The 17,535-nt window shown below is 43.7% G+C and overlaps 1 protein-coding gene across 1 annotated transcript in view; it reads right to left on the bottom strand.

Annotated features, from left to right (window-relative positions):
- Nucleotides 1-17,535, bottom strand: part of LOC124003037 (calcium-dependent secretion activator 1-like) — a 155,949-nt gene that overhangs the window by 47,004 nt on the left and 91,410 nt on the right. Inside the window, 4 exon segments of the mRNA XM_046311007.1 lie at nucleotides 4,677-4,788; nucleotides 7,699-7,820; nucleotides 11,224-11,457; nucleotides 11,842-11,922. Of these exon segments, the coding sequence (XP_046166963.1) occupies nucleotides 4,677-4,788; nucleotides 7,699-7,820; nucleotides 11,224-11,457; nucleotides 11,842-11,922 (549 nt within the window).

The raw sequence follows: 17,535 nt of genomic DNA, 5'->3' as shown, positions 1-17,535 counted from the left end.
TAGTGTGGCCTACCACTTCGCGGCTGTTGCTCAGAGACGTTTCCACTTCACAATAACAGCACTTACAGTTGACTTACAGCGCTAACAGGGCAGACATTTGACGAACTGACTTGTTGGAAATGTGGCATCCTAAGACGGTGCCAGGTTGAAAGTCAGCGATTCAGTACGGTCTTTCTACTGCCATTTTTTGTCTTTGGAGATTGCATGGCTGTGTGCTTGATTTTACACACCTGTCATCAACGGGTGTGGCTGAAATAGCCGAATCCATTCATTTGAATTTCCACATACTTTTGTATATACAGTGCATTCAAAAAGCATTCAAACTCCTTGACTTTTTCCACATTTTGTTACAGCCTTATTCATCCATCTACACACAAAACCCCATAAAGACGAAGCATAAACAGGTTTTTCAACGTTTTTGCCAATGTGTTAAAAATAAAAACAACTGAAATATCACATTTATATTCAGACCCTTTAATCAGTATTCAGACCCTTTAATCAGTATTATTTTTATATTTTTGCATCCCTTTTTCTCTCCAATTTCGTGATATACAATTGGTAGTTACAATCTTGTCCCATCGCTGCAACTCCCGTACGGACTCAGGAGAGGCAAAGGTCGAGAGCCATGCATCCTCCGAAACACGACCCGGCCAAGCAGCACTGCTTCTTGACACACTGCTCACTTAACCCAGAAGCCAGCCGCACCAATGTGTCGGAGGAAACGCCATACAGCTGGTGACCATAGTCAGCGTGCATGCGCCCGGCCACCACAAGGAATCACTAGAGAGCGATGGGACAAGGACATCCCAGCCGGCCAAACCCTCCCCTAACCCGGACAACGCTGGGCCAATTGTGTGCCACCTTATGGGTTTCCACGTCGCGGCCGGCTGCAACAAGCCTGGGAACAAACCCGGATCTGTAGTGATGCTTCTAGCACTAAGATGCAGTGCCTTAGACCACTGTGCCACACGGGAGGCTTCTCAGTACTTTGTTGAAGCACCTTTGGCAGAGATTACAGCCTCAAGTCTTCTTGGGTATGAAGCTACAAGCTTGGCACACCTGTAGTGTGGAGTTTTTCCCATTCTTCTCTGCAGATCCTCTCAAGATCTGTCAGGTTGGATGGGGAGCGTTGCTGCACAGCTATTTTCAGGTCTCTCTAGAGATGTTCGATCGGGTTCAAGTCCAGGCTCTGGCTAGGCCACTCCATGACATTCAGAGACTTGTCCCGTAGCCTCTCCTGCGTTGTCTTGGCTGTGTGCTTAGGGTTGTTGTCCTGTTGGAAGGTGAACCTTTGCACCCAGTCTGACGTCCTGAGCGTCCTGGAGTAGCTTTTCATCAAGGATCTCTCTGTACTTTGCTCCGTTCATCTTTCCCTCGATAGTGACTAGTCTCTCCGTCCCTGCCACTGAAAATCATCCCCACAGCATGATGCTGCCACCACCATGCTTCACCGTAAAGATGGTTCCAGGTTTCCTCGACGTGATGCTTGCATTTAGGCCAAAGAGTTCAATCTTGGTTTCATCAGACCAGAGAATCTAGTTGGAAGCAAAACTGTGTTGGATACTACAGTTGAAATGTACAGTAACAATGTAACAACCTCTGAGAGATATGGATATATACACGTGTAAGCACTATACTGTACATATCCACAAGGTTTATTGGAGAGATCCCTGGTCTGTATCCAGTCAGTCAGTCAGTCAGTCAGTCAGTATTCAGCACCACGAGTCAGCATTCTCAAGGATTTTGAACACTCAATACATTTTCAAGAGTTTCCATTAAATCTTAATCGTGCTCTGGCAGACCAGGCCCCAGTGTGCCTGTGCTGTGTGTCACGTTTGAGCCAGCGGCTCAGCGTATCTGTGTAGCTGTGTTGCCATATCAAAGGGGAGAGAAGCCCAGCAGTCCCCGCTCTACTCTGCTCCTCCCGGCTTCCCTGAAGACGGGGCGTAATCTATCTTTGCTGAGTTAAAGAGCTTTGATGAAGCCTTGCTGCCTTGCTGGTTGACTGACTGCCTCTCTGCCACTGCAGCAGGAGATCAAAGAGCCCCTATCACAGCCAAGGTCACTCCCACTGGGCTAAAACCGGTTGAATCAATGTTGTTTCCACGTCATTTCAACAACAAAAATCTATGTGATGACCTTAAATCAGTGCGGAAAACTGATAGAATCTGCAAGAAGTCATCAACGTAAAGGGAATTTAGTCTTTTTTTCAGCCAACCTTTACCCTAAATCCCTAGATGATTTTTTTTCACGTTTCACATTAGTTGACAACTCAACCAAATGTCAACGAAGACCAGATGTTGAACTGACGTCTGTGCCCTGTGTGCAGCCTAGCCAGGGCTGCCCGGCACACTAGCGCAGGACGTTGGAGGGCTCTCTCTCTCTGCATTAGACAGGGGAGCGGAGCAAAGCAGACGATTAAGACATCTCTGCATGACTTACAGTTACGCCATTGAGCAGACACCCTTACCCAGAGTGACAAACAGGGGCAATTAAAGTCAAGGGCCTTGCTCAAGGGCAGATCGGCTGACTTTTCACCGAGTCGGCTTGGGGATTCTAACCACATGCAATTCAGTCAAACGTCTAACGTGAAGGGAAAGGACCGTTTATACTTGGACAGTTGTGGACATGATGTGGCCTGGATACATCATTGAGGAACTGTCATGTGGTCACAGCTCAAAACGTGGCGGCTGTGAGGGGTTAAAAACATCCCTGACTCAGCCCACCTACAGTACTGTATTGAATAAGCATCCGGCCGTGAAGATGACACTATTGGTCCTGTTTCTCCACAGGGAGGGGTTTTGAGTGAGGCTACAGCACACCTCCTTAATTTCACCACCTGCCTAATCCAGGACAGAGAGGCCCCATCAATCAGATGGGGATTTTAAAAACGAGTTTTAGCATAAATCCTCATCACTAGGGATTTCAAACAAGAACGGTGCGTAGCTAGGGACCAGCGGTGGCTGTAGCTTACAGTCTACACATCACATCATGCTAACCAACCCAGGACTGATTACACCAGCTTTCTCCGTCCCTTTATGATGTGTGCTCTGAATGGTGTGTGCTAACGTTACAGAGTGTATGGTTTAGGGATTGTGACTTTACCTGGAAATGGCATACTATACTGGTTTCCAAATCAACCCTAGTCCCTACTTCCTAACCACAATACCATAATGCTATTATCAATCCAATCCTCTCAGACCTACATGAGTGCCTAGGGAGTAGGGGCTAGGGGTCGATGTGGAATCCAGCATAACTGTCTACTCAGTGACATAACAGCTCAGTATATGGATGGCTGAGGTCACCTGGGCTTCCTGTTCAACAACCAGGAGAAATGTATTGGCCTAAAATGCTTAAAGGTTTAAAACAAAAAAGTTTGGACACACCTACTCATTCAAGGATTTTTCTTTACATTGTAGAATAATAGTGAAGACATTAAAACTATGAAATAACACATATGGAATCATGTAGTAACCAAAACAAAGTGTTAAACAAATCAAATTATATTTTTATTTCTGAGATTCTTCAAAGTTACCACCCTTTGCCTTGACAGCTTTGCACACTCTTGGCATTCTCTCAACCAGCCTCTTGAGGTAGTCACCTGGAATGCATTTCAATTAACAGGTGTGCCTTAAAAGTTAAGTTGTGGAATTTCTTTCTTTCTTAATGCGTTGGAGTCAACCAGTTGTGTTGTGACAAGGTAGGGGTGGTATACAGAAGATAGCCCTCGGTGAGGTCAGTACAGGGGCATCCAAGCTGGGACTGAGAGACTGAAAAACCGCTTCTATCTCAAAGCCATCAGACTGTTAAATAGCCATCCGATTACTCAACCCTGCACCTTAGAGGCTGCTGCCATATAGACATAGACTGACTGACTGGTCACATTAATAATGTTTACATACTGCTTGCATATGTATATACTGTATTATATTCTACTGTATTTTGCTCAACGCCATTCTGACATTGCTGGTCCTAATAGTCATATATTTCTTAACTCCTTTCTTTTACTTTAGATTTGTGTCTATTGTTGTGAATTGTTAGATAGTACTGCACTGTTGGAGGTAGGAACACAAGCATTTCGCTACACCTGCAAAAACATCTGCTAAATATGTGTATGTGAACAATAAATTAGATTTAATATGATTTGGTAAAAGATATTATGGTAAGAACAGCTCAAATATGCAAAGAGAAACGACAGTCCATCATTACTATAAGACGTGAAGATCAGTCAATCCGGAAAATTTCAAGAACTTTCTTCAAGTGCAAAACATAAAGTGCTATGACAATACTAGCTCTCACGAGGACCGGCACAGGAAAGGAAGACCCAGAGTTACCTCTGCTGCAGAGGATAAGTTCACTAGAGTTACCAGCCTCAGGATTGCAGCCCAAATAAATGCTTCACAGAGTTGAAGTAACAGACACATCTCATCAACTGTTCAGAGGAGACTGCATGAATCAGGCCGTCATGGTCAAATTGCTGCAAAGAAACAACTACCAAAGGACACCAATAAGAAGAGACGTGTTGTAGCCAAGAGACACAAGCAGTGGACATTAGACCGTTGGAAATCTGTCGAGAGAGAGAGAGAGAGAGAGAGAGAGAGAGAGAGAGAGAGAGAGAGAGAGAGAGAGAGAGAGAGAGAGAGAGAGAGAGAGAGAGAGATCAAAGATTGTGTTACCCTGCCCAGCTCTTTATCCTCCAGGGCCAGCACTCCAGTGCTTTCTGTAAACAGTTTCACCTTGACGGCAGGGAGGGGGTGTGTGGTGGTGAAGTCTCCCTGGGTCCCCCAGCTGAAACACAACACACACACACACATCAGAAGCATGTAACCTTCTGGTATGGCAACTGCTCGGCATCTGACCGCAAAGTGCTACAGACGGTAGTGCGTATGGCCCAGTACATCACTGGGGCCCCAAGCTTCCTGCCATCCAGGACCTATATACTAAGTGGTGTCAGAGGAAGGCCCCAAAAAATTGTCAAAGTCTCCAGTCACCCAAGTCATAGACTGTTTTCTCTGCTACCGCACGTCAAGCGGTACCGGAGCGCCAAGTCTAGAACCAAAAGGCTCCTTAACAGCTTCGACCCCCAAGCTATAAGACTGCTGAACAATTAATCAAATTGCCACCCGGACTATTTAGATTGCCTACTTACCTCGACTAACCTGTACCCCCGCACATTGACTCGGTACCGGTACCCCCTGTATATAACCTCATTATTGTTATTTTATTGTGTTACTTTTTCTTAACTCAATGTCTTGAACTGCATTGTTATTTAAGGGCTTGTAAAGTAAACATTTTACGTTAAGGTCTACTCCTGTTGTGATCGTCGCATGTGACAAATAAAGTTTGATTTGATTTTCAAGACATGGACGCATCTCCAACATCTTTGCAGCCTTTACAGAGAAGGTTAGATCATCCAGCATTCTGGAAATGCCTTTAAAAGTCTATCCCTGTGCTCAGGTTGTTTGTTACTCTGTGTTGGATTGAATCCTGGCCTAAATGAAATGATCTACCTGGCCAAGAGGAATTGCACAAGATCCACTAGAATCGCCTTCCCCGTTTTCCCTTTATCTCGCACATTCTCATCCTCTTTCCGGAAGGTCGATATCTGCGCTCTCAGAAAGAGTGAGACGCGGTTGTTAAAAAATCAAACTTTATAACCAAAGTGGTAAAGTAAAAACAATCAACTGGGGCTGGGTAAGCGACGTACTGCTCAGTTATGAGACAGACTGAGAATAGCAGCTGACACTTTATTTGTCGTGGCTGAATGTGCAAAGGGGAGAAGTAGAGAGGGGTACAAGTAGAGAGGGGTAGAAGGTATATAAAATGCTGTGCAACATTTCAATTTATTACAGAGAGGAGATGGAGTGAGACTGAGTGGGAGACTGGCGCACCGGCCACTCCACACAGGCAAGCACAGCCTGAGGGAGCCCTACCATTCACACAGAGACACACACAAACACTCATGCATGCACACACACACACACACACATTCACATTGAGATATATACTAACATGTTCATAGGGGTTATTGTGTCATGATTGGATGGCATGTGATATCAACCATCATCAAGGAGACAGGCAGCACAAGACAGAGCCAGCAGTCTGAAGCTGTGTGAGTGTGTGCGTGTGCGTGTGCGCGTGTGTGTGTGTGTGTTTGCCATTTCTCCTCCTGCTGTGAGCTGCATCTGTGAGTGACAATGTCTTTCTCCTCTGCCTTACTGACATTAACACTCATCACCACCAGGTGGTGTCTCATCTCACACTGGGAATGTGGTTTCACTTTGGCCCCTTAGTTCTACTACCTACATTGATCATGCATTTATTGAGTATGATTATATACAATAAGAATGAGAGGAGTACTGCATTATATTCAGGGATCATTTGTTAAACTAAATGACAAGATTTGGGCTCCCGAGTGGCGCAGCGGTCTAAGGCACAGCATCTTAGTGCTTGAGGCGTCACTACAGACCCTGTTTCGATTACAGGCTGTATCCCAACTGGCTGTGATTGGGGATAGGGCAACGCACAATCGGCCCAGCGTCGTCTGGGTTCGGCTGGGGTTATGCTGTCATTGTAAATAAGAATTTGTTCTTAACTGACTTAATAAAGATCGTAGATCAGTCAGGACACGTCTCATCCTGTACAAGGAGGTTCTGAAAACAGCGCCTGTGTGATGGTGTATGCGATGGATAAGCTGACAGCTAGCTAGCAGCACGAGATGCTTGTCATTTCCAGGAGTGCTAGAGGGGGCTCTTTCTTGCTCCATTAAGATGCAGGTCCTAATCACTCTCCCTGCCTGGCAGCACTGGGGTCGGGGCACACACAGAGGCTGCTCTCCCCCTCTTCTCCTCTTTCTCCCCCTCTTCTCCGCCACTTTGTTTGTCATCCTGTCATTTTCTCTTTTCATGCCCATCCTTCATCTATTGCTCTCCCTCTCGCTCTCCCCCTTCTCTCATCTCCCTCTCATTATAAAATGGCACTTGAATCTGTGCGAGAGCAAGAGGACGAGTCTCTAAAATAGTTCATAATCGCGAGCTGAACATCACATCACTGGAGAGAGGCTGGCATCACAGACAGGCTGCTTCCTTGATAACAGCAGACAGACTCAGCATCCAGTCTGCGAAAACCCATTCACATTCACATTAATTCCTTCATCCTTAACATCATCACCACTTTTAACATTCAGGAAGGGTTGATGAAAGGCTGTGACCACAATAAACCTGAACCAACTTAATGTGTTGAACCTGAATAGATAGTTTCGGTATGTATCTACTGTATATGGTTACACATCTCGGTAAACTTGAGGGGTTCCAAGGAGAACCTTTTTGGAAAGCTATGCCCGGTGTTATCTTTTCACTCATCATCTGACCTCCCTTTAATTCCCATGGAGACTGTTCTAAATGGAGGATTACACTGGGAGCATCCTTTCACACTTTGATCAGATGACTCAGGAATCACAGCGTGAAGAGAAGGTGACTGCATTCAGATCACAAGAGAACAACACGTGCGTCAGTGGATGTTTAGCGTCAGGCAGGTTAAGAGTTGAGGTGAGAGTGGAACAGAGAAAGAGAGACAGAGACAGACAGACGACAGACAGACAGAGACAGACAGGCAGACAGAGACAGACAGAGACAGACAAACAGATGCAGACAGAGACAGAGACAGATAGATAGATAGACGGAGAAAGAAGGGTCTTACGTTGGCTTGGACGCCTCAGCCTGGTCTGTCTGCAGTTTCTCCCCTCCCTCCACCTCCATGGTGCAGTAAACGATCCTGTTAGGAGCCAGAGACTTCAGGCCCACCACCTCCATGATCACCACCTGGAGGGCACAAACAGCAGGTCGTGAAACCATGGGTGTATGCGGTAAGGTTCACAATGTAGCAGAAATGTACCAAATATAGAGCTGACATTACTCTGGTCGAGACAATATTCTGTTACATTCTGTTACATTGCACCCTCCTGAAAAGGTCCAAGCACAGCCCCCAACTACAACAATCTCCTTGACATAAACCAACAAAGGTACAGTAAATGCATACTACCTCAAAAAAACATTAACGAATACATTACTGTAAAATGCATTAACCTCCTAAGCTATATTGGTCAACAACATTTACGGTATGTTTCAAATCAGTCATTTTCAACTGGTGGGTCATGACCATTAAAAAGGAAAAGACAATGGACCTCAAAAATCCCATCACGAAATTCCAAGACAGAAGCTGCATATCAGGCCAGCCTCTCCGATCTATAAAGCAGTAATTTCAGTCCTCGCACCATAATCACTGCATCTGCTCTGCTCCCCACCACAATCAACTGCTGGGACTGGGAGGGAGCAGTATTAATCTGCGCATGCTAAAATAATACCTTCTTCTCCTACAGTAGCTAGGGGAACAGAAACAGCTCTTCTGTGTATACTGAATTCTCTTAGATCATTCATCATAACATGAGTTATTATGATGGCTAATGAAGTTGCTATGAAATTAAATGAGGAGGATTTTTTTTGTTTCACTACATTATCCTGGTCTACCTTGTGATCTGTGATTTATAATTTAACAATGGAAGTCTACTCCAGTGATCGGGAAGTACTATAGAGGAGTCATTTAGGCAGAATGTTCTTCCTGAAAGCTTCCATCTATTTTTATTATCTTTCTTTATTGCCAGAGGGCCATCTGTTTGCAATCTATGGTGGGTTTATATTCAAAAGCGTTTCAGAGTAGGAGTGATGATCTAGGACCAGTTTTATTTTTCATAATTACATATAATTTCATAATTACATAATTACATAATAATTTATTTGATTTATTACGCAGAAATTCTAGTTCTTCTTTATCAAACGGCGTTGTTATATTTCAGTCTGCTGTGATGTATATAAAGTGTAATATTGGGATGCAACCTCGAAATGGAATACATTTGAACTTTTTATCTGACATGATTACAATTGACTTCTTTTTTTAGGCCCATAACCATGTGAGTGAGGTGTATACTTTTGTTTAAGACTATCAAGAAGAACTCTGTGTGACCCTGATTTAGCCCGCTGCAGTAAAAGGCTAAAGAAGGATTTTTAAAGACTTTAAGTACAATTCTTACAAGCTTGATTAGCTGGTAGGTTATTCTTTAGATGTTTGGAGCTGCTGGTCAACCATGATGTGCAGGATTAATCAAAGTGACACTGGACTAGTGCACTTGCCAGAGTCTTTACGGTGTCTATAGCTAGGTTTCCATCCAATTGGTGATTTTTATGTCAATATTCTAAAATCTTCATTAAAACAATATGCCATTTCAGAGTTTCCTTTAGGAAAATCTGTGCTAGACAACATGACAGCCAACACCATCAATAAACAAGGGATGTTGGACAAATGTCCACATTTACATGTACTCAAAAACAGCCTATGACAAGTTAGGCTACTTTCCTGAAACAATAATTGTCCACCTCTCGGTTCAGCTGTCAGAGATTTGAGCACTAAATGTATCAGGGCATTGCTAGAAAAGGTGTCCACTGTATGAAACTAATTAATATATATATATATATATATATATATATATATATATATATATATATATATATATATGTTTAGTCCTAACCCCAGAGAGATAGAGATATGCCCGTGGCATGCTATGACACCGAAATGCATTTCTTTATGTCAAGTGGTTACTGCATCTGCTATACAGCTATAGATGTACAGAAGGAGAGTCATTCGTTCATTTTCAATCCAAATAGTTTGTGTAAAGATAAGTGTTATATTATAAGAGTAACTCTGGTAGGCCTGGAACAGACTTCCTCACCTGAAGTGCGCCGGGGCGCACTGCCTTCGTGTCATAGGCCTGCAGTAGCTAAAGCTTAATAACAGCCACACAGTACCTAACCTCCACAGACGTTTCTAAACTAAAAAGAAAAGAAAAAAGACAATGGATTTCAAAAATCACATGACTAAATTCCATGACAGAAGCTACAAATCAGGCCAGCCTCTCTGATCTATAAAGCAGTAGTTTCAGTCCTCGCACCATAATCACTGCATCTGCTCTGCTCCCCACTACAATCAACTGCTGAGGCTGGGAGGGAGCAGTATTAATCTGCCCATGCTAGAATAATACCTTATTCTCCTACAGTAGCCAGGGTAAAAGAAACAGCCCTTCTGCATATATTAAATTCTCTGAGATCATAATAACTCTTGTTATGATGAAGGATGAGTAACAAAGTTGCTACGGAATTATAAAAGGAGGTTTTTATTTTGGTTCACTACATTATCCAGGTCTACCTTGTGATCTGTGATTTATAACTAAAACAACGGAAGTCTACCCTAGTTAAAGGGGATTACTACAGAGGAGTCATTTCGACAAAATGTTCTTCCTGAAAGCTTCCATTTATTTTTATTCTCTTTCTTTATGGCTAGAGGGCCATCTGTTTGCAATCTATACTGGGTTTATATTCAAAAGCGTCTCAGAGTAGGAGTGCTGATCCAGGATCATTTTCGCCTTTTAAAGCATAACAATTAAGCAGGTGGACCTGATTCTACATCATTCAGCACTCTAACTCTTAGACATTTTCTGAATAGAGGCCCTGGTCTAGAAGGATATAAATCTAGAGAGAGAAGATAACTATAAGCAAACTCACCTTGGGACTTTGGCCTGGAATGTATTAATGTGCTAAAATAATCAAGACCAATGAAAGTGCAGATCAGATCTAGTTTTCCAAAGGGCCAGCTGAGATATATATATTGCTATATCATCACCACCACCATTGCTTGCTGTTTGGGGTTTTAGGCTGGGTTTCTGTACAGCACTTTGAGATATCAGCTGATGTACGAAGGGCTATATAAATACATTTGATTTGATTTGATTCTGTTTCGATAGAACATTTGTATGGTATTAATCTCTATTCAAATGGACTTGTGCTTACAGTGTAACTTCTTTGTGACTGAGAAAATCACATGACAGAAAGGGTGACACTGTATTTAGGATATTCTCTCATAATGCCAAAATGCTGAGGTCTTATCCTTCCTAGACAGGGTTAGGGCTAGTGCCAGGTGAAGGGTCAGGGCTAGGTTTAGCACCTCCATAGTCAAGAGGATCACCACATCATACTTGGACAGGGTTAAGGTTAAGGTCAGGTTTAGGGACAGGGCTAGGGTTAGGACCTCCAGACTGCAGGAGAGCATGACTTCAGACTTGGCCAGGCTTAGTGTTAGGGTTCAGGCTAGATTTAGGGCCGTGGTTAGGGTTCCTACCTCCAGAGTAAAGGAGAGCACCACATCAGACTTGGAAAGTGTGTTCTCGTCCTCCTGACCCATGTCCATGATGGAGGTGTTGTGTCCTTTCTTCAGCTTCTGCAGTTTGAACTCTCCTCCCTTGGACACGGGCATGCTCTCTAGGTTGGCCATCAGCTGGTTCACCGACGCCTTCAGCTCCTCTATGTACATCTGCTCCATTTCCTTCGACACAAACTTGGGGAATTTGCCTCCCTTTGAAGAGGAAAATAAATCACATCAATAAGTAGGTTTTACCATAACAAGTCAGCTTTTGTGTCCATGTGGGCTGGTCATCCCGATGAAGCAAGACACTATAATAATAAAATAGATTTAAATCAAATCCAAATAATGTATTATTGTATTGTCAACACTAATGTGAATGCATGTCATTCGACAAATTGCCAGATATAGCCTACAGTATATTAATTGTGACGTAAAGCAGTTTGTACAATAGTGAAGCTCTCGGGGGAACTTGCATCGTGAAGCTGTTTGGATGCTTACAAACTGTTTATTCAGGTTCATGTGTGGCTCTGCACAATGTAACCAGTGTGTTCATGCGTTTGTTCTGCTGCAGTGTGTATAGGCTATCAGACTCACCCTGGCAATCTGATCGGCCATCTGCAGGCGTCCATCCAGCTCCCGTCTGATCTGGGCAGCCTGCTCGTCCAGGTTGTCCAACTAAAGGGTCAAACACAAGAAGAAGTGTTTTGCACACATATTTTAAAATAAACTTATCCAGGTGTTGGATTAGAGAGCATAATGGCACTCCCAAGTCTGAGTTTATTCAAGCAATGTTTTGACCCCAACTGGGCCTTCTTCAGGGCAACAGGACAGCAACACAGAGGAACCTGTGAGCATCGCACAACTTTTCTAGAGATTTTAATATTGTAGAAACTCAAATCACTGCTCCTGTCACACCCTGATCAGTTCCACCTGTCCGCATTACTGTCTCCACCCCCCGGTGTCGCTTGTTTTCCCCGAGAAGTGTGAGTTTCACCACTCTATCACCATTCTGGGATATGTCATTGCTGAGGACAATGTTCAGATGGATCCTGGAAAGGTGAAAGCAGTGGTGGATTGGCCTCAACCAACACCCAGGGAGCAGTTGCAATGGTTTCTTGGTTGTGCAATCCTCTACCGCCATTTCATTCGGGACTACAGCACCCTGGCGGCCACCCCTCTCACCTCTCCCAAGGTACCGTTTAAATCATCTCCAGCTGTCAACAAAGCCTTTGTGGACCTGAAGCATTGGTTCACAACAGCACCCATCCTCATCCATCCGGACCCCTCGCGTCAATTTGTGGTAGAAGTGGATGCTTCGGATGTTGGAGTGGGGGCCATTCTGTCCCAGCAATCTGCCCAGAACCAAAAGCTTCATCCCTGTGCCTTCCTGTCCCATCGTCTCAATCCTGCTGAGAGGAACTACGATGTCCTTCTGTAGCTCAGTTGGTAGAGCATGGCGCTTGTAACGCCAGGGTAGTGGGTTCGATCCCCGGGACCACCCATACGTAGAATGTATGCACACATGACTGTAAGTCGCTTTGGATAAAAGCGTCTGCTAAATGGCATATATATATGTCGGCAACCGAGAACTTCTGGCGGTGAAGATGGCGTTGGAAGAGTGGAGGCACTGGTTGTGAGGAGCACAACAGCCATTTCTGGTTTGGACAGACCATAGAAACCTGGAATATCTCTGTAAAGCCAAGTGACTCAACTCCAGGCATGCCCAGTGGGCCATCCTGTTCACCATATTTAACTTAAACATCTCCTACCACCTAGGGTCAGAGAATGAAGCCTGACTCCCTCTCCTGCCTATACAGTTCTTCTGCCACACCCTCAACCTCTGAAACCATTTTCCCTACCTCATGCCTTGCTGCCACTGTGGATTGGGGTATTGAGAACCTGGTCCGTGAGGCACAACGCTCCCAGCCTGGACCTGAAGGGGTCCCGGCTAACCGGCTGTCTTCTCTAATGAGGTCTAGTCTCGGGTCCTGAAATGGGCTCGTTCCTCCAGGCTGACCTGTCATACAGGGTCCCGTCATAAACTAGCCTTCCTTCGACAACGTTTCTGGTGGCCCACAATGGCCCCTGACGTCTTCTGCCAAGGAGACGGCCCCGCTTATGGTGCAACATGTCTTCCGGATCCATGGACTTTCGGTAGACATGGTCTCCGATCTGGGTTTTCGTCTCAGTTCTTGAAGGCATTCTGCACCCTTATTGGGTTGTCGGCCAGCCTGTCATCCGGATTCCATCCCCAAACTAATGTTCAGTCGGAGCGAGCCAACCAAGAACTGGAGATCACCTCAAAGTGCCTGGTCTCAACCAACTCTACTTCCTGGAGCCGTCACCTGGTCTGGAGCCGTCACCTGGAGCCGTCACCTGGTCTGCCCAGAACACACCCTGATCAGTTTCATCAAGTCAACCAGTGTGTTTTTCCCACGTACTCCTTTTGCTATTCCTCCCGGTTTTGACCCTTGCATGTTTTTTGGACTGACCATTCTGCCTGCCCTGACCTCAAACCTTTCTGTCACACTGTATCTCCAGGACTCTGAACTGGTTTTGACCTTTTTGCCTGTCCACGACCATTCTCTTACCTTCCCCTATTGGATTATTAAATATTGTAAGACTCCAACCATCTGCCTCCTGTGTCTGCATCTGGGTCTCGTCTTGTGGCATGATAGCTCCACATATTGCAACCAACTTGCCAAGTTTCCAAATTATCTGTGTAACTTGTCTATTTTCATTCAGCTTCTGCATTTATTTTTAAGTGCTTGCTTTGTGTTTGTCATGTGATTGATTGTATGCCGCCTCTCAAAGTTACGCTCATGCACGCCCACACTCTAAATCTAGGTGCGGACGTGTGTGAATGCTCGAGAGGGGCACCCCCTTTATGTCCACGGATTCTGTCCTTTTGTAAATGTGATTATTTGTTTGAGAGCTCTATAACATTTACTGGTCTGAATTAGAAAGGCCTGTGTGAATGTGAATGTGATGACTATTAGTATGGTTTAAACATTTGTACAGCCTCCGTTGGTTAAAGAAGGTTTGAACCAGTTCATTGGTTATATGCACTCCTTCGTGTGGCAATGGTTTTGCCCATGGGGTGACCTAGCTGTGCCAGTCAGTGTTCGAACTTCGAGGGGCTCTGACAGGGAGTGTGTCTCTATGGGTAGGGTATATTTTGTCTCAACAGTAGACCTAGGCTAACCTTACCCTGTTTAGCCAAATCCTGTTTTGGATTGAGTTTATTTGGACCGTGATTTCTTTGGAGAAATTCATTTTTATCCATTGTTTGTTTCGCCCCGTTTGCCTATTTCTGCCATTATTATTTACTCCAACCACTATCATTACTTGTCTAGGTGTCCTGCCTTTCTACCTGCAAGAATGGACCACCTGCAAGAAATGACTGCCTTCCTATGGCTGCTAGACATGTTTACCCTTTCACCCAGTCCAACTGAAGGAGGGCAAAACACAGCGAATCAGCTCAGAGACCAGGAGGACCCAAGGAGGACATCACCTCACCACACGGTAATAATCAATACAATCGGCATTATGATCCTACATGGAATAAGGCCAGGGCCTGTATTCATAATGTGTCTCAGATTAGAAGCACTGATCAAGGATTAGGTCCCCCGTCCATTTAGTTGCATCAATTAGGGTCTAAAAGACAAACTGATCCTAGATTAGCACTTTTTGTAAATACTGGCTGTATCCCAATGATCTCTACTTTCTCCCATAGTGTACACTTTTTCACTGATTTGAATGGAAATAACTGGTATAAAAAACATGGTGAAACTCTACCAATCCAATTATTTAGGATGTGGGAAAGTAGTGGGAAGTAGTGAACGTGCGCATACACTACTTCAGGAGAAAGGAGAGATTATTGGGATGCACACATGGGCCCAGGAGGACATTACCATGGAGCTGGAGAATGTATTCATTATACATTCTCCATTATTCCTACATAAACCCCCAAAAGGCTCTTCTAGACAGCCAGGGTCACGGAGTAAAATGTCACCAACGACATCCCATGTTGATCATTTATCTCCTCTGATCTTAGGTTGGGTGATTGGATTCACACTCCGTTAATAAATACTGTAATGATGACTGACAGAAGGAAGTGAGGCTGACTTTATTTATAGGGCTAGTTTCCCAGGCACATACTAAAACTTCCTAAGGCTAGGGGGCACTATTTTCACGTCAGGATGAAAGGTATGCCGAAAGTAAACTGCCTGCTACTCAGGCCCAGAAGCTAGAATATGCATAGAATTGGTAGTGTTGGATAGAAACCACTCTAAAGTTTCTAAAACTGTTAAGATTATCTATGTGAGTATAACAGAACATATTTGGCAGGCGCAAACCCGAGGACAAACCATTCATGATTTTCTTTTTGAGGTCACTCTTTTCAAATGGGATTTCTATGTGGATCTAGATTTCTAAGGCAGGTGCTTGCAGTTCCTATCACTTCCACTAGATGTCAACAGTCTTTAGAAATTGGTTGATGTTTTTCCTTTGAAAAATGAAGAAGTAGGGCTGTTCAGAACGAGGGTTGAGTCTGGTGTATTCTTGTGGTTTGGGAGAACGATCTGAAAGCTCGCTCCCACTTTGTTTTCGTCCGGCATTGAACACAGTTTATAATACCTAAATAAATACCTAAAGTTGGATTAGGAAAGTTGTTTGAAATGTTCGGATCAAGTTTACAGGTAACTATATTAACTACTTTGTAGTCATGTTGCGCGAGTTGGAACCGGTGTTTTTCTGGATCGAACGCACCAAATAAATGGACCTTTTGGAGATATAACGACAGAATTAATCGAAAAAAAGGACAATTTGTGATGTTTAATGGACATATTGGAGTGCCAACAGACAAAGATATTGAAAGGTAAGGCATTAATTATATCGTTATTCCTGACTTTTGTGTCGCGTCTGGCGGGTGGAAATGTGATTCTCATGTGTTTGTTTGATGGGGTGCTGTCCTCAGATAATAGCATTGTTTGCTTTCGCCATAAAGCCTTTTTGAAAACTGACACTGTGGCTGGATTAACAAGAAGTTAATCTTTAAACCGATATATAACACTTGTATGATTCATTAATAATTATTATGAGTATTTCTGTTTTTGAATTTGGCGCGTTGCTATTTCACTAGGTGTTGTCAAATCAATCCCGTTGCGCGAAGGGATCTCTAAGAAGTTAATTAACCCTAGTCTTGGACCAAAAAGATCTTTCAATGGAGAATTTCCATTTAATGCTTTTTAGTCCTGGATTAGGAAATCTTTGTCTGGTAAACCGGCCTATACTGTAGGTGTCTATGTAGGTAGAAAGTGCACATTAATATGGATAGCTATCTATAATTGATAACGCATCTCCTAGATCTCAGGATCAGTCATTTGATTCATGCTGTGTAAATACTAAGAATGTGCTGTACACCAGGGTTGGGGTCAATTTAATTTCAATTCAGTCAAAACTGAATTTATATCCTGGAATGACTGAATGAAAATGGGATTGACCCTAATGTATTGACTTGACTGACAGAAGCACAATTGAAGCTCTTTGTAGTTGTATTTTTCTTTGTAGGTAGAGTAATACATAAATATGAATAGCCTTAGAGCATATGTGGCTAAACTGTGTGCTTAGGTGCTTATGTTTGTCCTATTTCACACATGTACAAGTGTGTATTTTACATTTGTTTTTTTGCATATCCCAACTCCCACTGAGACACCCTTGGTGTGTGTGTGTGTGTGTGTGTGTGTGTGTGTGTGTGTGTGTGTGTGTGTGTGTGTGTGTGTGTGTGTGTGTGTGTGTGTGTGTGTGTGTGTGTGTGTGTGTGTGTGTGTGTGTGTGTGTGTGTGTGTGTGTGTGTGTGTGTGTGTGTGTGTACATACTGTACAGTGCATTCGGAAAGTATTCAGACCCCTTCCCCTTTCACAAATTTTGTTACAGCCTTATTCTACAATGGATTAAACAAAAATGTTCCTCATCAATCTACACACAATACTCAATAGTAACAAAGCACAAACAGGTTTTTAGAAAAACAGAACCTTATTTACATAAATATTCAGAGCATTTTTTAATGAGACTTGAAATTGAAGTCAGGTGCATCCTGTTTCCATTGATCATCCTTGATGTGTCTACAACTTGATTAGAGTCCACCAGTGGTAAATTCAATTGATTGGACATGATTTGGAAAGGCGCACAACTGTCTATAAGGTCCCACAGTTGACAGTGCATGTCAGAGCAAAAACCAAGCCATGAGGTCAAAGGAATTGTCCGTAGAGCTCTGAAACAGGATTG

The sequence above is a fragment of the Oncorhynchus gorbuscha genome, linkage group LG18 (genome assembly GCF_021184085.1).
Source record: "Oncorhynchus gorbuscha isolate QuinsamMale2020 ecotype Even-year linkage group LG18, OgorEven_v1.0, whole genome shotgun sequence".
In the NCBI taxonomy this organism is placed as follows: Eukaryota; Metazoa; Chordata; class Actinopteri; order Salmoniformes; family Salmonidae; genus Oncorhynchus; species Oncorhynchus gorbuscha.
Note: the sequence above shows the minus strand (reverse complement) of the source record. Positions and strands in the feature narration are given on the sequence as shown.